Below are 27925 nucleotides of genomic sequence, written 5' to 3' on the forward strand. Positions count from 1 at the left end.
GGGACTAAGCACACACCCCTGAGGGACCCCCGTGTTGAGGGTCAGCATGGCAGATGTGTTGTTGCCTACCCTCACCACCTGGGTGTGGCCTGTCAGGATGTCCAGGATCCAGCTGTAGAGGGAGGTGTTCAGTCCCATGGTCGTGAGCTTAGTGATGAGCTTGGAGGGAACTATGGTGTTGAACGCTAAGCTATAGTTCTCTTGCCCAGGTGGTAGAGGGCAGTGTGAAGTGCAATAGAGATTGCATCATCTGTGGATCTGTTGGAGTAGTATGTGAATTGGAGTGTCTGGGTGTTGATGTGTTGATGGTGTTGGTGTGAGCCATGACCTGCCTTTCAAAGCATTTCAAGGCTACAGATAGTCATTTAGACATGATACCTTGGCGTTCTTGGACACAGGGACTATGATGTTCTGCTTGAAACGTGTATGTATTACAGACTGGGTCAGGGAGAGGTTGAAAATGTCAGTGAAGACACTTGCCAGCTGGTCAGCGCTTGCTCTGAGTACACGTCCTGGTAATCCGTCTGGCCCCGCGGCCTTGTGAATGTTAACCTGTTTAAAGGTCTCACTCACATCGGTTATGGAGAGCGAGATCACACAGTCGTCCAGAACAGCTGGTCCTCTCATGCATGTTTCAGTGTTGCTTGCCTCAAAGCCAGTATAGAAGGAATTTAGCTTGTCTGGTACAGTGGTTCCTCCTTTAAAAGTTGTGAGCTTAAACCGCGGGACTTAGATGTACCCAGCATCACGGCTTCATTGCTCCAGACCACCACAAGGGGGAGTTAGAGCATTCACTATGCATTTGGGTCCCAAGGTTTTGATATGACCAATCATATCGAGTGGTTCCAATGACGAATTTGACGCGAGCCACCTGTCCCTGGTGACGTTCTTCCGCAAAGATGGCTGACAAAACATTACGGGGGAAGCCAATGTAAGTAGTTATAGCGTCATAACTAGTCAAGCAAAACATTTACAATTGAGAGGAATATGTTAGTTAATGTAGAGATAAAGGATTGTGCATATTTTTTGTCATAAAGTTAATTTACGAAAATCGCTATTTAGCAAGTTTTTTTCCAGTCATATCCAATACCAGGTGTATCAAACTCCATTCTTTGAATGATGCTGTGTCTGCATGTATGCATTACAATGATACACTTCAACAGTGTTTACCACTCCTGCTCCGGGGACATCAATGATTACACCTTGTAACTATGCAATAGACTAGAAACATGATTTAACCTGTTAGGGCTAGGGGGCAGTATTGACACGGCTGGATAAAAAACGTACCCGATTTAATCTGGTTACTACTCCTGCCCAGTAACGAGAATATGCATATAATTATTGGCTTTGGATAGAAAACACCCTAAAGTTTCTAAAACTGTTTGAATGGTGTCTGTGAGTATAACAGAACTCCTATGGCAGGCCAAAACCTGAGAAGATTTCAAGCAGGAAGTGGCCTGTCTGAGAAGTAGTGTTTCATCTTGGCTCTTTTTATTGAAGACTCAGGATCTGTGCAATAACGTGACACTTCCTACGTCTTCCATAGGGTCTCAGAGCCCGGGAAAACGTTGAACGATATCGAGGCAGGCTCTGGCTGAAACACTTTATCGCTTTTGGCAAGTGGCCACTCAGAGTACTATGGGCTTAGGCGCGTGCCCGCTTCGACCGAATGGTTTCTTTTCCTTTGTCTGTTTATCTAAACGCAGATTCCCGGTCGGAATATTATCGCTTTTTATGAGAAAAATGGCATAAAAATTGATTTTAAACAGCGGTTGACATGCTCCGAAGTACGGTAATGGAATATTTAGAATTCTTTTGTCACGAATTGCGCCATGCTCGTCACCCTTATTTAGCCTTTAGGATAGTGTCTAGAACGCACGAACAAAACGCCGCTGTTTGGATATAACGATGGATTATTTTGGACCAAACCAACATTTGTTATTGAAGTAGAAGTCCTGGGAGTGCATTCTGACGAAGACAACAAAGGTAATAACATTTTTCTTATAGTAAATCTGACTTTGATGAGTGCTAAACCTGCTGGGTGTCTAAATAGCTAGCCCTGTGATGCCGGGCTATCTACTGAGAATATTGCAAAATGTGCTTTCACCGAAAAGCTATTTTAAAATCGGACATATCGAGTGCATAGAGGAGTTCTGTATCTATAATTCTTAAAATAATTTTTGTGAACGTTTATCGTGAGTAATTTAGTAAATTCACTGGCAGTGTTCGGTGGGAATGCTAGTCACATGCTAGTCACATGCTAATGTAAAAAGCTGGTTTTTGATATAAATATGAACTTGATTGAACAAAACATGCATGTATTGTATAACATAATGTCCTAGGGTTGTCATCTGATGAAGATCATCAAAGGTTAGTGCTACATTTAGCTGTGGTTTGGGTTTATGTGACATTATATGCTAGCTTGAAAAATGGGTGTCTGATTATTTCTGGCTCGGTACTCTGCTGACATAATCGAATGTTTGGCTTTCGTTGTAAAGCCTTTTTGAAATCGGACAGTGTGGTTAGATTAACGAGAGTCTTATCTTTAAAATGGTGTAAAATAGTCATATTTTTGAAAAATTGAAGTAATATCATATCTAAGGTATTTGAATAACGCGCCACAGGATTCAACTGGCTGTTGAGTAGGTGGGACGCTAGCCCATAGAGGTTAAGTAAAGGCTGATTTGTTATTCATATATACAGAATAAAAAACAGTACATTCTGCCAGCACGCCCACAAGCGTGCTGAATGACGCGTGGAAGAGAGCGAGGAACGAGATGGGAGTAACAATCCAGGCTATTTCCTTTGAGACCAGGCATAATAATGTAATGAAACAAGCAGAGAGCAGGTTTCGAACCCTCAAAATGTCTAGCCTGAAGTCCAGCACACTATCGACTGTGCCCAAATGTGTTATTTGGGGTTGGGGCCGATTGTGGCTAAAAACTCTTTATCAATTGGAATCTTTAACATGTGGAAAGGGGAAAAGTGGGCTATTAGCTGAACAATAGACTATTCTACCTTTACTAAAGAATTGTCTAATAAACGAGTTAGGTGTGAACCCCCTCCCCAACTTTAGCTAGGTGTGAACCCACCCCCCGCCTCTCCAGCTTGCAACAAATCATTTGTAACTATCTTTCCACATCTACCTACAACGTCTATACCTACACACGGTAAACGTTCAGAAAAAAATATACACTGTATATATAGAGTGCCGCAGCAGTCTAAGGCACTGCATCTCGGTGCAAGAGGCTTTACTACAGTCCCTGGTTCGAATTCAGGCTGTATCACATCCGACTGTGATTGGGAGTGCCATAGGGCGGCGCTCAATTGGCCCAGCGTCATCCGGGTTTGGGCGGGGTAGGCCGTCATTGTAAATAAGAATTTGTTCTTACCTGACTTGCCTAGTTAAGTAAAGATTCAAGTTAAAAAATAACTGCCGGCTACCGCAGCGCAATCAATAGGAGATGAACAGTGGCTGGTGCTGAAAATATAGCTAACTTGTTATGCAAGTGTTGCACACCAACAGATGGAGAAAACCTACACCAGTCGAGCAATTCATTTCAACAAAAATCTTCATTTTAATTTGACTTTACAAACAGCAAGAGGGCTTAATTGGAGTCTATTTCTTTGGAGCCTAGACCTATATAAAATAACTTAACTGGCTGAGGTTGGCTATGAGGCTTAACAGCCTAATAGAAGTAGGATTTTTTATTAGGCCTACTTACAATTGCAACTGGTCAAAAATGTAGCATCCTACATAAAACGATCATTTAAAGAAAAAAAAGTCTGCACGTTCTAAATAAAACAATGTAACTAATATTTAAAAGTGCACATTTGTAAATCCCAAACTCTAAAAGTAATTGGAAAGGTAGATACAAATGATGTGTGACACAATAAAGAATGTAAACAAGACGTAAACAAGATATCTTTATTTACAGTAGTGATGGACAACTGGAGGCATTTTGAAAACAGGTTTTCAAACACTTGTTTTTCACAACTGTAGCAGGTGTAGCCCATCATGCAAATGTTTCCAGGACAATAGACTTTTTATAACCCGGCTACTGTTGTGAAAATCCTTCAACTTGAAATGTATTCGATGCTTTAGTACTCTAAAGTGTTACATTTATAACTCAAAACAGCACTACAGTATTTCTTCATCAACATCTTTATGCTTTCGTTAATAAAATAAAATAAATAGAAAAAAGACATTCAAATGCGGATGTTTATATAAACTACATTTTAGTCACACTTCCACCCAGATCCACGATCACAGGTAAAACCTTGCTGAGATGATCAATGTATTTGTTGTATCGTCAATTTCTCTAGCCAAAACATCTTGATGGCCTTGACCAGTTAATCTTTGCTTGTCGGCTTGGCAGAGATACGGATGAATGTTTTCAGTTGATGCCAAACAAGTTCAATCTGATTTAAATCAGGAGACCTACATGTAGAGATTAGAAAAACATGTTTAGATATACTGTAGGTCTACCGTAGGTGTTGTAGGTCTTTTATTTATTTTATTTTATTTAATTTTACTACATAAAGGTCTACTTACTCTGCTGGCGTCTTGACCCAGTTTATGCCCTCATTTGCAATGCAAACCCAGGCGGCATTGTGTTTTGGGTCATTGTCTGCAATTGGAGACGAAAAAAATACATTTAGCCTAACAGCCAAAATTAGGTAAAGTAATAGAAATATACATGTAAATAGGCCTAAACCTAACAAAATATTGCTCAAATCCTACCGATGTGTACCCAGAAACACCTCTCTGACATAGGGCCCAGCATATCTCTTGTTGAGTTCAAAGAAATCTCAAGCCATGATACCTGAAAAAGGAGGCAAGAGTGAATTATTGTGGAACACATAACAGTCCGTGAGGTGTAGGCTACAATATTTTATGTACCTTTTGCTTTGTAAATAGCCAAACTTACCAACAAAAATCAAATATGGGCCTGGTCCCTGGCAAGAAATTACCACCCACACATTGAGTTGAGGAGATGCTTGGGACTCGGCTTGCTTGATCTTCTTCCTTTTTTTCTGTAGCAATTTTGAGCAAATTGCTCAAGGGCCACGGTTGATTAGTCTGTGAAGATGACATTATTGAATGTCTTGCCAGCTTTGATCCATGCCCTGGCTTGCAGGACGCAAAGTTCTTTGTTTGTCAGACAAATCATTGGGTCGAAACTACAGAACAGTACAAAACAAGCGAATACACATGGTTAATGTTCTGATCATTTAAAAAAAATGATATACATATATATAAAACATTTCTTACTGAGCCTTTCCATAAGTCCACGCAAGTTTCTTCAAGTGTCTTCTGACTGTAATTAGAGTGATGTTTCCTCCTTTCATCACCCCGCCCAAAACTCCACCCAGAACAGTTACCATTCAAAAACAAGCTGTTATTCTAAAAAAAATTACATTGCGACCAAAGAGACGAAATGGACATCGTTTTCATCAAGCCAGCTTCTTTCTATGGTGCTACACGTTCCAGGGTTAGGACTGTAACCACCAGAGGACTTGAAAATGAGCCGGAGCTGAGAGGATCACCAAAACTAAAGGTATTTTGGTTTCAGAGCATTTTATATTAAAAAAAATAAGGTATGTAGCCTATCAATGTATAGGCATACTGTGTAATAAAATACATAATTGTGTACTAAAAACGTGAACGTGTTTTTGCAGAGCTTACGACCATGCCGACAACCATCTGTGGAGATCAGTGGACAAAGGGCTGGACAACGGGCCGCACTGAAAAAAACGGATGGTTGCCAAGAAAGCGGTTAGTTAAGCTAAATTCTTAAAATGTGTACACAGCATTTGTGTGTTGGGGTCACTTTTCATTCTTAATTGATCTACCGTTTCTATCATAGGCCACTGTAATCGAAGAGGGCTCAGGGCGGTAACATTCTGCTCATCTAATGAAGGTGCTCATGGGTGAGATTCAAACTTTGAAGACCGAGATCAAGTCATTGAAGACAGACCAGCAGAAAGAGAAACATTATCTGAGGGCAGAGATACGGGCGACAGCTGATGCATTGGTCCAGAGCCAGGCGGTTTTGGCGGAGAGTCACTCCTCATTAGCGGAGAGTCAGGCGGCATTGGCGGAGATTCAGGTGGAGAATGACGCATTGAATAGGGCGAGGAACGAGATAGAGTCACAATCCATGCCAGGCACACCTGTGAGCTCTGGAACTCCACCTCTGACAGGCAGAGTCAACATACGTGGCGGATTCGTCAGGTCGTCGGTTCACCCTGACATTTCCATTCCTCTTCTGACAACAGAACTTGACCAACTGCTCACCAGGCACAGCGAGGGCCGCCCAGACCATTATGCTGTTCTGCTATTCTAAGGATGTGTAACCGAAGAGAGATACAACGAGTGGGCATAGAATACAAACTGAGATGGATCCCGAGGCAAAGGTGGCTTTCCAGTGAACCTCCGGGTGTTCATCATTAATACTGTGTCTCAGAAGTTTCCGTCCATGACTGATGTAACCCGAAAAAGCATTAAAGATAGAGTTAATGAGTACTTGAGGTCACAGAGAAAGTCTGGACATGGCCTGCTCTCCCATATGTAAGGAATTAGGCACTTTCCCATGTTACAAACATGATGTACTGTATGCTATGTTTACTTGCCAGACACAGTAGCCTTTTAGGCACAGTAGCCTAAAAAACAAATGCAGGTGGCTTATATCTTCAAAATGCTTTCAATGCTTTATTATCCAAATGTATAACATTATAGTGTACAATACTGTATTTCTTCATCAGCATCTTTATGCTATCGTTAATAAAATAATGATAAAAATACTCTTTCAAAATGCTGATGTTTATTTAGTTATGGATCCATAACAAATTACTTGTTCAAATATTCCATCATATTCTTAAGATATGTGTTGACTGAATATAAGCAAGTGATGTCTGCTAAATAATCAAGTTAGATTTCTCCAGAAATAAATAATTCTAAATAACAAACTGGCTTTATTTACAAATTAGTTAGAATGTCTTACCCTATGTCCAAGAATGGCCTTTTTCTCGCTCACTCTAGGTTAAATGAAAACGAATCTCCAAAATATCGCTACTTTTAAACAAAGAGATTATTATTATTAATGAATTCATTTAGAATTATATAAAATCCCCTTAGGCTCTGTGAGAATATCTGAGAATATCTAACGGAAAATGCCCCTTAGATATTAATTTAGTCCTCAAAATGTAATTATTGGCGGAGAGTCACATCATTGAAAAATATATTTTTCGATATGCTGTAGGCCTACCACAGGCAAAATGAGTCTCACTAGTGTTGAGTAATGTGCTGTTAAAAATGGTGTAGGTCTTATTTATTTAAAGAGCATATAAAAGTTAGAAGCAAAAGCCTACAACTATTTTAGCACTGTTTTACACTACTCTGAGGCAAGCATGGGGACTAGTCTTGACAAATCAATAAGATTTTTATTTTCACTTAATCTCCATTTGGGTATTGGTTCGACAAGAATTAGAAAATTAGGGTGCAGAAATGTTACGCTCTTAGTGTAACCTGTATTTAACTAGGCAAGTCAGTTAAGAACAAATTCTTATTTACAAGGACAGCCTACTCCTTCCTCGTGCCCTGCGGGGATTCTTGAGCTAAATAGCCCAGTACTGTACTGCCGACCGTCACGTACAGCGTCAAATTTTCCGTTCCATCTTAATGGAAACCCAGGGTTTTCGTTTTTCTTGGAATAGAAAAAAACACAATATTAATCTAATTAATTAAGCAAGTACCAGTCAAAAGTTTGGACACACCTACTCATTCTAGGATTTTTATTTATTTTTACTATTTTCTACATTGTAGAATAATAGTGAAGACATCACAACTATGAAATAACACTGGTCTCCCGCATGCCCTGCATTCTGTAGTACAGACATTGCCTGCTCTCCCTAATGTAAGGAATTAGGCACTTTCCCATTTTTTTCTACAGTATGTACTGTAGACTGCACAGTAGCCTAATAAACAAATAAACACATTTCATTAATAAAATAATGATAAAAAATACTAAAAATGCAGATGTTGATTATAGTTATGGATCCATAACGAATTACTATAGGAATACATATCACTGATTTACAGAAATATTGGAACAAAGTTGTCTAATGAAGCAAACAATTTAGAATCCTCCAATCCTGTAGCCTACTCCCGACCGTCAAGTTGTACAGCGACATATTTTCCATTCCATCCTAATAGAAACCCAGAGGGTTTCGTTTTTCTCTGAATAGAAACACCATAATATTAATCAAATTAATTAAGCCAAATGTCTTAAAATCACTCCCATATACTATGTTATTACAAAAAAGGTTTTAAATTCTCTGGTAATGCCAATACGGAATACTATCAAATGCTTCTCAAAGATGTCCTCTGGTGGTCAAACTAGCAATAACTTGCAGTAACAGAAAAACATGGCTGATAATTAAATGACGTGCCACAGAATGCTGCGGCAGCACGCAAGGTGTGCCGCAGTATGACACGACTTTTAAAGAAGGAACCACTGTAGGCTCAAGTCACTGGGCAGCTCGCAGCTGGGTTTCTCTTTGTAATCCGTTATAGTTTGCAAGCCCTGCCACATCCAACCAGCATCAGCGGCAGCGTAGTACGATTCAATCTTAGTCCTGTATTGACGTTTTGACTGTTGGATGGCTCATCGGAGGGCGTAGTGGGATTTCTTATAAGCGTCCAGATTAGTGTCCCACTCCTTGAAAGCGGCAGTTCTACCCTTTAGCTCAGATGTTGCAATCCATGGCTTCTGGTTGGGATATGTACGTACGGTCACTGTGGGGACAACATCATCGATGCACTTATTAATGAAGCCGGTGACTGATGTGGTAAACTCCTCAATGTTATCCGATGAATCCCTGAACATTGATTCCCAAGTCAACTCAAACTGCTGATGAATTTGAATTAGAACAGAGCCTAAATTAGGAATTACTCATAAATCAAGAATCATTCATCAGATTTTACAGACAACACCATGTCATAATAATGTAAATATACAGTAGTATAACCAAATAATAGTCTTATTTTCATTTAAGCTGACCACCAGTCCTGTGCACAGCAGTTTGGACGGAGTAGGTCTGTGTTTAGACGTTAGCCCAGCAGGGATCACCAGGGTGTATCAACAGAGAACAGAGTTGTGCTGTGACACCATGCAGAGAGGCTGATGTCCCCTGTCGTTTCCTGTGTCCTGTCATTGTTTTGAGGTGGGTGTTTGTTTATGTTTGTTTTGGGTAGCGTCACAAGATGGGACAGTTTACAGTCACCTCCAAAATGATTGACACCCTTGATAAAGATCAGCAAACAAGACTGTATAAAATAAATAATACAATACTGAGCTATATTGTATGCTCAGAAAATATAGAAAATTATATAATTTTATACAAATGTAATTGGCCAGAGAAAGAGATTTTGTTTAACAAGTAATCATTTTGTATCTAAAAAAGATAGGTGTCAAAATGATTGGCACCTCTAAAGATTCTTATCGATAAAATCAAACAAAATTCAATCTGCATAAAGGTTTAAGTTTTTAATCTCATCTTAAAGGGGCAATCAGCAGTTGCTACATCGATTTTTGGACGTATAAATTGATGATATGCACCCATTGATTCTTGAAGAACACAACTTATAAATGCCTCATGAGCTTAGTTCAACTGCCGTACCCCATCAGAACCCAAAATACAGCGCATTCGGAAAGTATTCAGCCCTTCATTTTTCCACATTTTGATACCTTACAGCCTTATTCTAAAATTGATGAAATACATGTTTTTCCTCATCAATCTATACACAATACCTGAATAATGACAAAATGAAAACAGGATTTTAGTAGACTCGAAATTGAACTCAGGTGCATCCTGTTCCCATTGATCATCCTTGAGATGTTTCTACAACTTGATTGGAGTCCACCTGTGGTAAATTCAATTGATTGGACATGATTTGGAAAGGCACACACCTGTCTATATAAGGTCCCCCAGTTGGCAGTGCATGTCAGAGCAAAAACCAAGCCATGAGGTTGAAGGAATTGTCCGTAGAGCTCCGAGATAGGATTGTGTCTAGGCACAGATCTGGGGAAGGGTACCAAAACATTTCTGCAGCATTGAAGGTCCCCAAGAACACAGTGGCCTCCATCATTCTTAAATGGAAGACATTTGGAACCACCAAGACTCTTCCTAGAGCTGGCCGCACAGCCAAACTGAGCAATCGGGGGAGAAGGGCCTTGGTCAGGGAGGCGACCAAGAACCTGATGATCACTCTGACAGAGCTCAAGTGTTTCTCTGTGGAGGTGGTAGAACCTTCCAGAAGACAACCATCTCTGCAGCACTCCACCAATCAGGCCTTTATGGTAGAGTGGCCTGACGGAAGCCACTCCTCAGTAAAAGGCACCTAACAGTCCGCTTGGCAGCCCGCTTGGAGTTTGCCAAAAGGCACCTAAAGGCACCTAAAGGATTCTCAGACCACAAGATTTTCTGGTCTGATGAAACCAAGATTGAACTCTTTGGCCTGAATGCCAAGCATCACGTCTGGAGGAAACCAGGCGCCGCTCATCACTTGGCTAATACCATACCTACGGTGAAGCATGGTGGTGGCAGCATCATGCTTTGGGGATGAGAGAGTAGTCAGGATGAAGGTAAAGATGAACGGAGCAAAGTACAGAGGGATTCTTGATGAAAACCTGCTCCAGAGTGCTTGACCTTCCAACAGGACAACGACCCTAAGCACACATCCAAGACAACGCAGGAGTGGCTTCGGGACAAGTCTCTGAATGACCTTGAGTGGCCCAGCCAGAGCCCGTACTTGAACATCTCAGGAGAGACCTAAAAATAGCTGTGCAGCGACGATCCCGATCTAACCTGGCAGAGGATCTACAGAGCTTGGTATGCCATGCTTGTAGCGTCATATCCAAGAAGACTGAGTAAAGGATCTGAATACTTATGTAAATGTGATATTTCCATTTAAATTTTATTATACATTTGCAAAAAAAATTGTAGAAACATCTCAAGGATGATCAATAGAAACAGGATGCACCTCAGCTCAATTTTGAGTCTCATAGCAAAGGGTCTGTAAATAAAGTATTTCTGTTTTTTATATTTAATAAATGTGCCAAAATGTCAACTATTTTTGCTTTGTCATTCTGGGGTATTGTGTGTAGATTGAGGAGAAAAAAACTATTTAATCAATTTTAGAATAAGTCTGTAACGTAACAAAATGTGGAAAAATTAAAGTGGTCTGAATACTTTCCAAATGCACTGTATAAGCTTGTTTTACTCAAATGTTTGTAAACAAAGTAAGTGTAATATATATATATATATATATATATATATATATATAGCCTCAAAACATGGTTAAACCTATAATTGTAATATAATGGATGGTCAGTCCTTGCACCCATAGCTCTGTAAAATATATTTGAGAGTGGTTACATTTCTCCAGCCCCATTTCTCAGCTTTTTACTGAAACAATGCTTAATTATTGTTTCTACTGCTGATTGCCGCTTTAAGGAACTGTATTGTGGCCTTCCATGGCTTCCTGTTTCATTGGGATATAAAAGAGGTAATACGCATGTGAAATCCATTTGTCATCCGTCACCATTGTGAAAGGCAAGGAATTCACAAATGAAAAGAGACATATGGTTGTGGATTTTCATAAATCAGGCAATGGGTAAAAAAAATGTTTAAACAGCAACAACAAAAAAGATACCGCTATTAGGGCAGTAATTAAGATGTTTAAAACCACTGGATCAGTGGTAAACTTGCCTGGTAAAGGACGCATTTGTATCTTGTCCCACATATACTGAGGAAGATGGTTCGGGCCACAGTTGGAGAATAACAGAACTTGGTGGCATCTTGGGGTCACCAAGATTCCAAAACTACAGTTAGACGCCACCCCCATGCCAATAGGCTCTTTGGAAGAGTTGCTAGGGAAAAAAGCCTTTAAGCGCAACAACATATGTAAACACCTGGAGTTTGCTAAACGCCATTGGCACTTGGATTGGAACCGGTGCTATGGTCAGATGAGACAAAAATAGGGCTCTATGGCTACGCAAACCAGCGGTGGGTTTGGCATTAAAAGAACGATGCATATGCAGAAAAGGACCTCATAACTACTATAAGATATGGTGATGAATCATTGATGTTATGGGGCTGTTTTGCTTGCATTGGTCCTGGGGCACTTGTTAACTTGTTAAGGTCAATGGCATCATGAACTTTACCCATTACCAGGATATTTTAGCCGAAAACCTGGTTGCTTCTGCTTGGAGGCTGATTCTTGGCCTCAAGTGGATCTTCCAGCAAGACAATGACCCCAAGTACACATCAAAATCCACAAAGAAATGGTTATTTGACAACAAAATCAACATTTTGAAAATGGCCATACCAGTCTCCGGATTTGAACCCCATTGAAAACATGTGGTTTGAATTGAAGAGGGCAGTCCGTATGCGCAGACTAAAGGATATCAAGGATCTGGAAATATTCTGTATGGCGGAATGGTCTAAGATTCCTCCCAATGTGTTCTCCAATCTCAAAAACATTATATACTGTAAAAAGGCTAAGTGTCATTATCCTCGCAAAGGGAGGTTGCACAAAGTATTGAAAACAGGGGTGCCAACCTATCATTTTGAGATAAAAAGGATTACTTGTTCAATAAAATCTCTTTCTCTAAACAATTTTATTAGTATAAAATAATATAACTGTCCTGGTTTTTTGACCATACAATATAGCTCAGAATTTATATTATCTATTTGAGACAGTATTTTTTTTACTCATCTTTATCAAGGGTGCCAATCATTTTTACGAGGTGACTGTAATACTGTAGTCGAGAGGAAAAGTGGGGCTGGAATGGAGGGATTGAGTTTAGAAAAGATATCGGAGAAGTGAGGTTTGTAATAGTGAGTGAGAGATTCGAGAGAACGACTGATAGAGAGACAACAAAGCAGGCATAGAGATACTGAAAGTGAGAGGGGAGGAGGGAGGGAGGGAGCCATGTCATCATGCCCTGTGAAACAAAACAGGGGCAAAATAGTGAGAGGGGGAGAGAGATAGGCAGGGAGAGAGCAACACATAACAGAGGAAGTAGGGGTAAAGAGAGCGTGAGAGAGAGAGGCAGATTAGAGAAAAGGAGATAACACAGGTCGACTGAGAGGGAGGGATAGCGATAGAGAGAGTGAGAGAGAGAAATTGAGGTATTTTATTCCCTTCCTAAATCCCGGTCAGAGTGATTTTTGCAGCTCACAGTAACGTGGTTGTCATGGTTACATGTAAAGATCGCGTTTTTGCCATTTTAGCCTGGTCAAGCTTTGAGGCACATGGTTCAAAAGCCCCCCCCCCACACACACACACACACACACACACACACACACACACACACACACACACACACCATGGTTAAAGCAGAGATAGTTTAATGGAGGGGTCTAACTTAAAAATATATTCGTCATGGACCTGTTGAACAGTGAGCCTGTGTGTTAGTGTGTGTCTGTGTGTCTGTGTTGACATTAGTCAGACGTTGTCACCATAGTCACATTGGCACCATGTTGTCACATTCAAAAGCTCAACACTCTACTCTCTACTCTTTCTCTCCCTCTCCTTCTGTCTCACTATCCCGCTATCCCTTTCTCACTCTCTCTCTCTCTTTCCTTCTCTCTCTCTCTCTCGCACCAGGAGCTTCTGGGGTAGAGTGGAACTTTCCCTGGTCGCTAGGTAACAGTCTCCGGGCTGAAAGACAAAGCAGGGCCTGGTCTCCATGGCAACTTCAGCAGTGTGAAGAGTGAATGGAGTTTGGGTAGTGGTGGTAGTAGTAGTGGTGTGTGTGTGTGTGTATGTGGGGGGGGGGGCAGTAAAGGGGAGGTTGGTGATTATTCTTACAACAGTGTAGTGTCTGTGTCGGTGTGTATGGTGCCGCCTGTTTAGCCAGACAGTGACGGGCCCCCCACTCAGACTCACACACAAACTCACACACACAAATGGACCATACAGTTCCCTTAGCTCTATTTGACGAGCACACCCCTCACTCACCCAGCAATAGAGAATAGGCATCCAAAGGTCGAGTAGCTATTGCAATAGAGTGATGGCGCTAGAGAGAGAGAGAGAGAGAGAGCGAAAGAAAGGGAAAGAGAGTGCGAGAGAGGGAGGGGGAGTCAGATAGAAAGAGAAAGGGGGACCGCGAGAGAGAGAGGGAGAGAGAGGAGAATACTCAATCGCTCTCACTTTGCCCCCTCTTGCATGGCTTACAGTGAGAAATATGGCTCAACAGGTGTGTGAGGCATGTTTTTACCCTCATAGTTTGCCCGCTGTTTCCTTTAGCTCAATGACAATTGTATGTGTGTGTGTATGTGCATGCGTGCTTGACAGCGTGTGTCTGCATGCCTGCCTGTGTGCGTGTACACATGTACAGTTGAAGTCAGAAGTTTACATACACTTAGGTTGGAGTCATTAAAACTCATTTTTCAACCACCACAAATTTCTTGTTAACAAACTTTAGTTTTGGCAAGTCGGTTAGGACATCTACTTTGTGCATGACACAAGTAATTTTTCCAACAATTGTTTACAGACAGATTATTTCACAATTCCAGTGGGTCAGAAGTTTACATACACTAAGTTGATTGTGCCTTTAAACAGCTTGGAAAATTCCAGAAAATGATGTCATGGCTTTAGAAGCTTCTGATAGGCTAATCATTTGAGTCAATTGGAGGTGTGCCTGTGGATGTATTTCAAGGCCTACCTTCAAACTCAGTGCCGCTTTGCTTGACATGATGGGAAAATTAAAGAAAATCAGCCAAGACCTCAGAAAAAGAAATGTAGACCTCCACAAGTCTGGTTCATCCTTGGGAGCAATTTCCAAACGCCTGAAGGTACCACGTTCAGCTGTACAAACAATAGTACACAAGTATAAACACCATGAGACCACGCAGCCATCAAACCGCTCAAGAAGGAGACGCGTTCTGTCTCCTAGAGATGAACGCACTTTGGTGTGAAATGTGCAAATCAATCCCAAAACAACAGCAAAGGACCTTGTGAAGATTCTGGAGGAAACCGGTACAAACGTATCTATATCCACAGTAAAACGAGTCCTATATCGACATAACCTGAAAGGCCGCTCAGCAAGGAAGAAGCCACTGCTCCAAAACCGCCATAAAAAAGCCAGACTACGGTTTGCAACTGCACATGGGGACAAAGATCGTACTTTTTGTAGAAATGTCCTCTGGTCTGATGAAACAAAAATAGAACTGTTTGGCCATAATGACCATTGTTATGTTTGGAGGAAAAGGGGGAGGCTTGCAAGCCGAAGAACACCATCCCAACCGTGAAGCACGGGGGTGGCAGCATCATGTTGTGGGGGTGCTTTGCTGCAGAAGGGACTGGTTGTCACGCCCTGACCTGAGAGAGCCTTTTTTATGTCTCTATTTAGGTTTGGTCAGGGTGTGATTTGGGTGGGCATTCTATGTCCGTTTTTCTATGCTTTGTATTTCTTTGTTTTGGCCTGGTATGGCTCTCAATCAGGGACAGCTGTACATCGTTGTCGCTGATTGGGAGTCATACTTAGGCAGCCTGTTTTCCTTTGGGGTTTGTGGGTAGTTAATTTCTGTTTAGTGGTTTGCACCTGACAGAACTGGTTTGCTGTCGGTTTCTTGTTTTTTTTGGTTAAAGTGTTCTATCTGTAATAAATTCAAGATGAGCACTATCCACGCTGCGCCTTGGTCTACTCTCTTCAACGACGGCCGTTACACTGGTGCACTTCACAAAATAGATGCCATCATGAGGCAGGAAAATTATGTGGATATATTGAAGCAACATCTCAAGGAATCAGTCAGGAAGTTAAAGCTTGGTCGCAAATGGGTCTTCCAAATGGACAACACCCCAACATACTTCCAAAATTGTGGCAAAATGGCTTAAGGACAACAAAGTCAAGGTATTAGAGTGGCCATCACAAAGCCCTGACCTCAATCCTATAGAAAACTTGTGGTCAGAACTGAAAAAGCGTGTGCGAGCAAGGATGCCGACAAACCTTACACAGTTACACCAGCTCTGTCAGGAGAAATGGCCCTGAATTCACCCAACTTAATGTGGGAAGCTTGTGGAAGGCTACCCAAAACATTTGACCCAAGTTAAACAATTTAAAGGCAATGCTACCAAATACTAATTGAGTGTATTTAAACTTCTGACCCACTGGGAATGTGATGAAATAAATAAAAGCTGAAATAAATCATCCTCTCTACTATTATTCTGACATTTCACATTCTTAAAATAAAGTGGTGATCCTAACTGACCAAAGACAGGGAATTGTTACTAGGATTAAATGTCAGGAATTGTGAAAAACTGAGTTTAAATGTATTTGGCTAAGGTGTATGTAAACTTCTGACTTCAACTGTATGAGTGAGAACAGTAGGTCTTGTTTGCGAGGTGGATAATAGCACAGTGGCATTGCTCTCTAGTCAAAGGAACAGTCTATATGGTGTGCTAGGCTCTAGAACAGCCAGAACTGAGTTAAAATACTATTTAGAATCTTTTCCAAAACTCCAATAACTTTGCTCTAGACTGTCTAGTGTCAGATGGGCGGGGATTACAGATTTGAAACTATTCTCTTGGTCCATGAAGCCAGTTAAGCTCAATGAAGCACAGATAAAGTGTTTGAAATTACTTTGAATACTGTTGGAACCTGTTTTGCTTGGGGCTAGGCCAGATGGCTGCCAGGGGGTAGATTTAGGAGTTTACTCACGGGGGAGAGGGGCTGCCTGGGCTAGGCTGGCGTCCTTGTCCCCCCTCTCCACCCTCCTTACACTGGGATGGAGGGGTGGAGGGAGTGAGAGAGAGAGAGAGAGAGAGAGAGGTAGAGAGACAGAAGAGACCAGCAGACGTTCTCTCCCCCCTTCACCCTCCACACACTAGGATAGAGGGAGGGAGGGGTGGAGGGAGAGGGAGAGAGACAGAGGAGAGCAGCAGACAAAAGCATGTTTGTGTTCATGAGAATGTGATGGAGACAGTGGCCCTACTATGTGTGGAAGCAGTGTCAGCCTCGTCCTAGAGAACGGGGGGTTAAGAAAGAGGGAGAGGGAGGTAGGAGGCATGAAGAGAGAGAGAGAGATGTAGACCAGAGAGAGCGAGTGAGATGGGGAGAAAAAGAGAGAGATAAGGGGGAGAGAAAAAGACTAGAAAGTAATAGAATAGATCAATAGAGAGACCCTTTAGGGTTACAGGGAAAGGGGGCACACAGACAGACAGACAGACAGACAGACACATTGACGCACGCACTCACACTCATCTAAACAAATAGACACACACCTGCACTGCATTCCATTTTCCATTCACCCGGGGCTAGGAGTGTATTCTCCCACGTAACACTCTCTCTTTATTGACTAAAAACTGCTTTGAATTGAGAGGAGATGAATGTAACATTTAAGGTAATGACCATGTGTGGCTGGAGGGGTGGGGGGCGGCAGGGCCAGTAAAACACACTGTTATTATATTGCTCTCCCTGAGTCACAGATCTAGGTTCATTTTACCCACACCCTATCATAACCTTCACCATTTAAGGGAAAATGACACAAACTGACCGTATAACAGTGTCTGTCATGAGAAAGATGACAGGGGGAGGGAGAAGACACGTCCATTGACTACACACACACACACACACACACACACACACACACACACACACACACACACACACACACACACACACAGACACCATTGGGCGTACGTTTAGGTGTACCATTGGGTCTGTATATGGATCACTGCCCTCTCCTGGTAGAAGAGAGTATGACACTTCTTGTATTTAGGTCATCCCTGAGCCCTGTCAATCATACATACACATCAGTGGAGCTGGTGGGAGGAGCTATAGGAGGAAGGGCTCATTGTAATGGCTGGAATGGAATTGATGAAACGGAGTCAAACATCTGGTTTCCATATGTTTGATGTGTTTGATACCGTTCCATTTATTCCAGTCCAGCCATTACAATGAGCCCGTCCTCCTATAGCTCCTCACACCAGCCTCCTCTGATACACACACACATATACATATATATATATATATATATATATATATATATATATATACACACACACAAGTCGCATTCGGAGAGATCCACCAAGAATTCTTCTTCTCCTTTTCAAGGCAAGACAGCTGTATGTGTGTGCCGTGTGCGTTCATTTTTATTTTAGGTAGATGCCATTTCACAAGAGCACACACACACACACACACACACACACACAACACTTGAAAAACACTCAGTTACTGTCACAGTTACTCAAAACTCAATCACCTACATCAAATACACTCTTTCACAGAAGCTAATCTTATCAGGTGCATTGTCACATCGGCACCAGTGTCACTCAACAGCTAAATATTGTCATATTAACAGTCACGGACGCATACAGTGTATTGATGTTTGTGTGGCTTACTGGCAGTAGTAAGTATAGCCACGTTCCAGCCTCCCATCTGCAGAGTTGCCTGACTTTACCGGAGAGATCCAATAGAATAGAAGGACTGCTTCTGTGCTCCCCATTCTATCTTACTCTTCTATTCTCTATCTCCCATTCTCTCTCATCTTTCTACTTCTCTCTCTCTCTCTCTATTTATCTATCTCGCTCTCTCTTTCTCTCTCGCTCTCTATCTATCTCGCTCTCTTTCTCTCTCTCTCGCCGCTCTCTCTTTTTCTCTCTTCCTCTCTAGAGAGATGTTTCCCCTAACCACAGATATAGGGTCAGATTACACAACCCAAACCTTAACCATTAGGGAGTTGGAAATACAACTGACTGTAGGACAGTGGTTAGGGGTAATGTCTAGAGAAGAGAAAACTGACACACTAAAGAAATGTGGCCACACGCTCGTACTTTGATGCAAAGTATGTGTTTAAGGGTCACTGTTTCAAAATTAGCTAACAGCTCTCTCTCTTCTCTCTTTCCCTTCCTGCCCTCCCTTCTCCTCCCTCCCTCAGACCATGTCGGAGTACAGTTCTTTGCTCAGTGACCTGTCTGAGAACATCACCAACGAGGACTTGGACCAACTCAAGTCAGCCTGCAAGGAGGACATCACAGAGGACCAGAGCAACACAATCACCTCCTCCAAGGAGTGGTTCAACTACCTGGAGAAAAACGAAAAGCTGGCACTGGGTGAGAGAGGGAGAATTTTCCAGGTTTCCCAGATCAACATTTGGGAAGGGAAGGGAGGAGGAGGAAGGGAGGTAGGGAGGGAGAGATGGAGGGGAGTATAGGGCCCTATAAAATCTGTTGTATTTTTTGCTTGATTCCATTTCGTTTTTTTCCCAAATTTTCCCTAACTCCACAACAATGCTTAAACCACATCAGGAGACCACTTTTGAGGTCTGGTAAAAATCGAAGGAATTCCGATTTTGGGGTGTAGCTACCCTTTAATTCATGTGCACACCAGCCAGAGACCGTTGTTTTGTTAGTGATGTTTCTGTAGAGTTCACATGATTGCAGAGTTTGCAAAACAAAATGGCCACAGGATTGATGCAAATAATCATGATATCATGATATCATTCTGCCAGATAGGCATAGGCTAAATTGTAGTTTAATTGAGAAGGTTTTTGGCGAACCTTTTCATCTCTACCAGAAGATGTTATCATTAGCATCATCATCGCTAACGGCTACACAACGTTTTTGCGTGCACCGCACACATAAACACAGTCTTCGGCGTTCCTGTGCCGTTTCAGGAAGTTGCAGGAACGTACGAACCACTGATGCATTTTGTTCATGTCTTATGATTTACTTGGGTAAATTCATACATTTTCACATTTTCAAAAAGTTCAATACATGTAGTTAATTTCCTATTAAGGTCAATACATTTTAGAACATTGTTGAATTCCGTTTAAATGGTATTCCGTCAATGTTCTCCGCAACACAGATTTTATAGGGCTCTAGGAGTGGAGAGAGGAGAGAGAGGAGGAAGGGGACGGAGGAGAGGGAGGGATGGAGGGTTGTTTCATGGCGCAAACGAGCGAATATCTTGTAACGCACGTTTAAGAAACGTTTCAAATTAAATCACTTTCATATTATAATTAGTATTCTTGCACAGATCTTTGCTGTTTTGCACCTCAAAAATGTCACGCTATGTTGCCCTTCTTATAGATAACCTGTCATACATCGAGCACATCTTTGAGATCTCACGACGACCAGACCTGCTGACCCGGGTCATTGAGTATCGCACCACCGTACTCAAGATCTCTGAGGACGACGAGATCGACACCAAGCTCACACGCATCCCCTCTGCCAAGAAATACAAAGGTGTGTGTGTGTGTGTGTGTGACACCAAGCTCACACGCATTCCCTCTGCCAAAAAAAACATTCAACTTTTACTGAGACTTTACTCTTTTTTCTTTCTCTTTCTCTCTCCTCAGATATCATTCGCCAACCCTCTGAAGACGAGATCATAAAGTTGGCTCCTCCCCCTAAAAAAGTGTGAGGTCATCACCCCTGACCTTTGCACTTTGACCCCTGGCACTCCAACCATCTCGACCCCCCCCCCCCTTCGCCCCGCCTCAGCCCCGTTCCACTAACATTCACCACATGACATAGAGACTAGCAGCCCTTCTCCAATTAACCAATCAGATCGCCACGATGCTTCGCTGCCACGTCTGCCGCGATCGCCTCTTCCCTGACTAAAGGAGGAAGAGAGGAAGAGCTCAAGATGAGAGAAAGATGGAGAGAACAAAAAAGAGAAAGAAAGAAAGACAGAGCCAAAGCTAAAATCCAATCCCTCTTTGTTAAAAGATGTGTGGGTTAGTTTGTGTACCTGTAACACTGTTTTGAGAAAACTTGTGTGTGTGTGGGGGGGCGTTCCAGTTCAACCTAGATGTTGCAGGAAAAGCACCATTATATCAGATCCAGTAGTTACATCTCCTGTGTTAGGTCATTAGGATGAACCTGTTGTCATTAGTTACATACTGTAGATGTGCAACCATATTATTCAGTCAATATATCACTAAGGGGCAAATCCTAACTTCAGTCCAATGTTCACTTAGTCATGCATTGGGATACTAAGTGAAAATGTGACTTAAGTGGAAGTTAGAATTCCACTTAACTTAGCATTATGCATTGCTTTATCAGTTGAGCAAGAAGACACCTATAATACAGGTGTCATATTCCCTTTATTCAAAACTCGGATGACATCATCAGATCATTGGATTTTAAAAAGTATTTTGTTAGATAGTCGTAGAAAAAGCCAATATTTGCCTTTAGACCAGCCATAGCACGGAATTATCGAAGAAGAAAATGTTATGATATTAAGTTTATTTATTCGGTAATTCAACCGAATATTGCTTAAATAGTCACACTTATTTACCCTCATTGTGATTTTACACAGAGATTCAATGCTCCTTTACTATGAAATCTTATTATAAAAAAACACCTTATTGTGAAAGCGTATTATAAAAACGTATACAAAATTATTATATTGATCAACTTAAAAACTATATGAAGCAGTATATGAACTATATGATATGAAAAAAAAGTCGACAATATATTTTATATATTTATAAAATATATTTGAATGTTTTTTTTACATAGTTAATATAGTGCTTCATGTGGTGTTGATCAATATAATATTTTTGTATATGTTTTATCATACGCTTTTACAATAAGGTGTACCTATAAACTTAACTATTTTACTCGATAACAACAGCAACAAAAATGTTTAATGGACAGTTACTTTACTTTAGTGGCAGGGCTCTAGACAATTTTCGCCAGTGCCAAGTAAGACACCTGAGATGGTAGCCTATGATTAAAAACGTAAGATATTTCATCTAACATATCAAGGAAATGCAGGATGGCTATTTTGATGTGCAACCTGTCAAAATAGGATCCAGAATTATCAGATAGATTATTGGCTCTTCGGAGAATTTGCCGACATCTTGGCGCATAAGCTATTATTCACCATCTGAGGAAGTGGGAAGTCAAAACACTTAGCCATGGAGGCTAATTGATTAATCTATCAGTAAATGCAGGCTAATGTTCTACAAAAACTTTCCAGCCCTAGACTAGGCTACTTGATGTTGGGCTATTCACTGCAAATGGCGCGCTCGGCTCCGCTACGCGGGTGCATCAAAACGATACTAACTACAGCCTACTGCGGTTGTAAGGTAGGGCCGTGAACTCAATATTAAGAGGTACATGATATACTGACAGAAAGCTGTGACTCTCCCCTCTGTAACGAAAATAACAGTAGTTGGTTGTTTTTCTCGCAATAGCCTTTTGAGCAACAGTCATATGCTTGGGCTTCTCAGAATGCATTTCTTCCTCTGTGCGCAAAACAGTGGGAGATGGAGTGAGTCAGCAGCCGACAACGAAACAGGGACAGGCAAATACTTTCATAAGTAGGAATCAACAATGTATAGGCTATTACAGATGACACAATAATAGTTTTAGAACAATCTACATGAATGTTGTGTAGGAAAATTACCGACGTAAGTAAAATGCTTCGGTAAGAGGAAGGCAGAGTCGATGTGGGTAATTTTCGGTTTACCGTCCCATCTTCAAAATATATAAACGTTTGTCTTTCTGCTCAGACAATGCCACTCGAATTCCAGCCGAATAGTTTTTCAGTACGTAAAACAACTGACCAATCATAGAGCAGGGAAGGGGGCGGGACTACTGCTTCTGAAAGGAAATGTAAGGAAAGAACAAAATGGTAGAAAGAAAAAAAACAGGCTCAATATCATGAAAACAAAGTACAATATATAAATCAATGATATACGTCAATTGTTCATAATCTCGTTTGTGAAACGCCCAAGTACTGCATGAGTCATCAATAAACACACAAGAGTCAACTAATCTCATCCCTAATCCCTAACACATTTTGAGCTGTCTCAGCCACTATACATCAATAAAAAAAACAAGACTGTTGATTCAAATGAAATAATTACTCATGTACGTATATTACACTGTGTTTCATCCCTATGAAGAAGCCTTAGCAGAATTTGTGTATGTGACAACTAATGTGTCAAATGTGAAAATGTATGTGTGCCCATGTGGTTGCACCCGCACACCAGTGGAGACTGCTGAGGGGAGGACGACTCATAATAATGGCCAGATTGGAGTAAATGGAATGGCATCAAACACGTTGACTCCATTATACTCCATTCCAGATATTATTATGAGCCATCCTCCCCTCAGCAACCGCCACTGCCGCACACATCAAGTTCAGTCTCGCTCGTAAAGAAGGGGACTATATTGTAAGTTTGCTGAGCGCTTCGCGAGTGGTCCGTATAGATGTCTGCTAAACTAAAGGGTCTAGTGAAACCTTTTCTGATGTCCTAAGAGCTCAGAAAGACTTACACATAGACCTTTCTATAATTGTATAGTCACACCACAATGCACACCACTTTCTCTGAAAAAGAAACAACCTTTTCTCTCCTATAACCCCTACCCCATCCCCTCTTTCCCTACCCCCAGTGCCAATGACCAAGCCTTTTATTTCGATCGCAGATTTTGTGATCTGTTTTTGTATTGCTCGCTGTTTATCGTAGAGTGTTGGAACTGATTTGTATCTAACTTTATTTGTTATATACACCTCCACATGTATTATCCTCATTATGTAGACCAGGGTCTGTATTCACAAAGCGTCTCAGAAAAGGAGCCCTGATCTAAGATCAGGCCCCCCCCCCCCCCCGTCTATATAATTGTATTCATTATGATCTAAAAGGTAAAACTGATCCTAGATCAGCACTCCAAGTCAAAGACTCTTTATGCATACCGAACTAAGTCAAAAAGAGTATTGTAAATATGTTCAGACCATTTCTATTAAGGTGGACAGCCAAGCAAGTCACCCTTTCAAAGCCAGCACCCCTTTATAGTGAAGCGGTGGCTGCTGCTAACAAAGCCTGTGCTGAAATGTGTTATTTGATCCGAGATATGTTGCTAGGGGCAGCATTAAAGTATGGTTATAATCAGGGTTAGGTTAACCTGATCCTGGATCTGTTGCTAGGGAGAAGGAGTACAGTATTGCAGGCAACGGCACTCAGTTGTACTTAACCGCTATGATCTGTGGGTGCTGGTCGATAGGGTAGGTAGGTAGGTAGGTAGGTGCTCGTCTTGCTGGGGAGTTTGTGTCAGACGACCATTGTAGATCCTCTTAGGCCTACTATCGCACTGACCACTTACAGAGTTCTGGAGATAAACATAGGAATTGTCCTTACTGTAAAACTTTGGGGGGGGGGGAATGTTTTTTTTAATCAATTCTTTGGTGTAGATTCTTATGAGGATCGCAAGGGAGGTGTTTTCTTGTTTGTTTTTGTCTTGTTTTTGTTTTGCATGTTTTTTCATGCTTACAGTATGTAGGGAATTGTGAATCTCGGTGTTTGTGAACAAGTGACCATTTTTTCATGTCAGAATTCCATTATAGGTCATGGACTGTGTCATGTTAGCAATTGTGTGGTAGGATATCAGTAGAGAAATGGATAAACCATACACACATACACACACAAACACTCATAATGCACCGATTAACTAAATAATAATACAAATCAATGGCCCGATACCAATAAGGATCAACCTTCACTTTACAACATTCAAATTCTTCTCATATCTAAATGCATATGTATTTGGTTATCCATGTTTGTTTGGTTGTAGCTACTGTATATACATATTTCTATATTTCAGCTCACACCCAGAAAAAGAATTCAAGCGATGAGGAAGTTACCATATTCGTTACTAAGAATGCAAACCCCTTTTCATTCCTGTGAATAGGTGGAGTGAAGATCCCTTTTCATTTCACCATTCCCTTTTTCTCTCTTCCCCCTCTTTTACCCTTTGTCTTCCTCAGGACCCCCCCCCATGAATCAGTCTATCTATCAAGTGTTCTATATCTATGGTAAAATCTCACAATAGGGTCCAACCCATGGCGCTCGGTGTGGATTTTATATCTTTCTTATTGGTTAGAAATCACGTGTATGTCATCGCTTTGCTTTTTATGCGGCCATTGGCACAAATAATAACAACATATCACTCACAAATGATGTCAATTTGGAATTCCGTGTACCAATTACATATCAAGTTACAAAAGAATGCTGCAAAAAATGTGTATTAAAAAATAATAAAATATAAATAAAAATAAACATAGCCTATATGACAAATATATATAACAATATAACCAAGACATACATAGACATAAAATTATAATGATCATTTTAAGACGTACGACAAAGCTAACCGTTACAGAGAGCTCACCAAACTACAATTCAAATTCATACTATTCAAACTACAGGAGTTTGACTTTTCCCTTTATCCCTTCGTTTACATTCAATACACTTAAGTTATGATTGAAGGGATTTTACAGTAGTTCATTTTCCTATGTTTACTTTTCGAAATTGTTTTGATTAGGTTGTACATATATATGATGAATTTATATCAATATGTTGGTTTCGTAATGGATTAATTTATTTTATGCCAATATATTGTTTGTTTTTGTATTTTTTAAGTATCCTGATATGTTCACTAAATGGGGTAAAAACGTGTCACTTATCTGATATTAAGTAAGGGTTGATATTACAGAGACCACACTTCAATTTAGATTTTAATCTCTGTATCTCTATCCACGTTTTTATCTTTAAATATGGAGTTAGGGGTTACGTTGTTTTTATTAAGTTAGGAGATATAACCATCCTTCCTTAAAAAAAAACAGATTGTATTCTATTATTGTATTTCATTTGTCTTCTTATCATCGGATGTATTTTACAATACACACGCAAAATACACAAACTATTATCCAGACAGTTGCTAAATTGCAACAGGATATCCATTGTGATTATCTCTTCACGTCATTGTTGTTGTTTTTCATTGTGGTTGTTTTTATTGGATTATTGTCATTGTTTTTGATAGAGATGCTTTTGTTTGTTGTGCCGTGAAATGTAACTATCTGAAGGCAGGCCGCTGGGTAGAAAAGTCTCACTCAGAAGAGTTTGTTCCATTTCTGTTCTTTTTCTTTTCATTTTTTTGTAGCTGTAGAAGAAAGTGTTGATTTGCGGTTGTGACCCCATGGATAGAGAGGTAGAGGAGGGGTGAATTTGGAGTCAGTGCAGTGTAGCAGTAGATGAAAACCCAGGCCCAAATTAAACCAGTTGCAAATCAAATAATTTCCCTGAGACTAACAACTTGCTAGGTTTATCGGTTTTAACAGGTTTCAACTGGTTAGCCGGTCACAATTCCAACAGTGTTAACATAGTATGTGAACCTGCATTGTGATTTCCTTTATCTAAGGTAGATTGAATTTGGGGCCTGAGTTGGATTTGAAGTGGCTGGTGAACTATAAATTACAAAGGTCTTAAAGAATAAGTTAATTATTTTACAACTTAATGTTTGATGGTTCCTTATCCATTAGAATTGATCCTGGCTCATAGACTACGTTCAGGGTAAGGAACCATCCAACATTAAGTAGTAAAATGACAAACTTCTCCTTTAAGGTGTTGATTGTTTCAGGACTCATACATGATGCTGTACAGTAGGCTAGAGAGGTTGTGTTGAGTATTTCTATGTGGAGTTTTGTGTGCTTGGCAAGAAGTTAGTGAGGTTGGGGATGTTGAATGTCTGAATTTGGAAGATATTTGTACAGCAGAACAACATTGACAAACATAGATTTTGCATCTGTCACTGTTCATTGCGTGGGGAAAAGAGTGAAAGAGCAAAAATCAATTTAAATTGTGCCCATGCATTTTTAAAGCATGACTATTCAACCTTCTAGGACTAAATAGCAAAATGTGACGTGACAATTTTCAAATAAACATTTACATTAATATGCACAAGAAGCAAGCTTTCACACCATATAGTAAAAGTGCCAACTTTATAGTTTAGTTGCAAAACTGCTAGGGAGGCGGATGGGAGACTTGACAAATCCTGATGCTTGTATGTGCTGTTAACAGAATAAAACAAATTGTACAGTATGTGTACTGAACAATCTCTCAGAGGCTACGTTCCGAAATCCACACTGGCGTACTATTTAGAATGCAGTAGTATGTATGCTAGTGTGGATATCGGGACAGAGCCTCTTTTCTTTTAGACGGAAGTTGAAGGCCGTTTTTGGCGGCTGTAAGAAGCCATTTTAAAAGTGTGTGTTTTTGCAGTAGAGACTAGCTAGCAACATTTGTTGTGCCGTGTTTTGAGGTGCTCTGCGAGAGGTGAGTTCAACAAGGCGAACCGTATGCGAATGTTTGCTAACAGAAGCTAACACGGTCCATTTGGTTTGTGTTAGCTGCAAACGTTTGCTAACATTAGCTAGCTAACAGTCTAAAAAGGTAGTGTGCAGGAAACATAAGAGTCTGTTTTGGGTCTAAACTTGAAAAAATTGCTATTTGCGGCTTCACTAACAGTTTTGAATGTTTATTGTTCAACTGAGATTATTACTAGGTATTCTAACATTGTTGAACTCCCCTCAGGTCGGTGTCGGGGCCATATATTTAGAGAGTTTGGACATTGTGTTTCTATAATGCACTTCCATATGGCAGCCATGTTAGCTCCCCATTATTACATTTGCAATATTGAGTTCATTGAATTTCTGACATTTTAAACAATGCTATATCTAACTGAACATCTAGAATTACAATTACAATCCAAACACTCATCATGAATGGATAAATGGAATACTTGAAAGCACTATGCGTTCTAACGGTTGGCTGAACTCTTAAATATATGGCACTGGACAGTGTTAATCATCGTAACTGCAGTGGTGTGGTCCCGTCAACGTGAGTAGAGGTCATCATCGTAAGGTCATGAGTCATGACATTCCTGTGCTTGGTTAGGATAGACTAGGGTCTATGTCCTAATAATATCTCCTTTCTTCTGAAGTGTACACTGGTCATTGCATGTAGCTAGGTATGGGCTAGCTAGAGGGAGTTTCCACCATATTTCGTATAACAGCTATTTCCTTTCAAATAAGCAAAGGGAAGTGTACAAGTGCACACT

General features: G+C 40.7%; 1 protein-coding gene across 1 annotated transcript in view; it reads left to right on the plus strand.

Moving 5' to 3' along the window:
• pea15 (proliferation and apoptosis adaptor protein 15) overlaps positions 1 to 20682 on the plus strand; it is a 62910-nt gene extending 42228 nt beyond the window's left edge. Inside the window, 3 exon segments of the mRNA NM_001146575.1 lie at positions 18952 to 19126; positions 20105 to 20260; positions 20374 to 20682. Coding sequence (NP_001140047.1) covers positions 18955 to 19126; positions 20105 to 20260; positions 20374 to 20438 — 393 coding nt within the window. The 5' untranslated portion in view covers positions 18952 to 18954 and the 3' untranslated portion in view covers positions 20439 to 20682.
• The last annotated feature ends 7243 nt before the right edge of the window (positions 20683 to 27925 follow it).

Source organism: Salmo salar, chromosome ssa07, assembly GCF_905237065.1.
Source record: "Salmo salar chromosome ssa07, Ssal_v3.1, whole genome shotgun sequence".
Classification (NCBI taxonomy): Eukaryota; Metazoa; Chordata; class Actinopteri; order Salmoniformes; family Salmonidae; genus Salmo; species Salmo salar.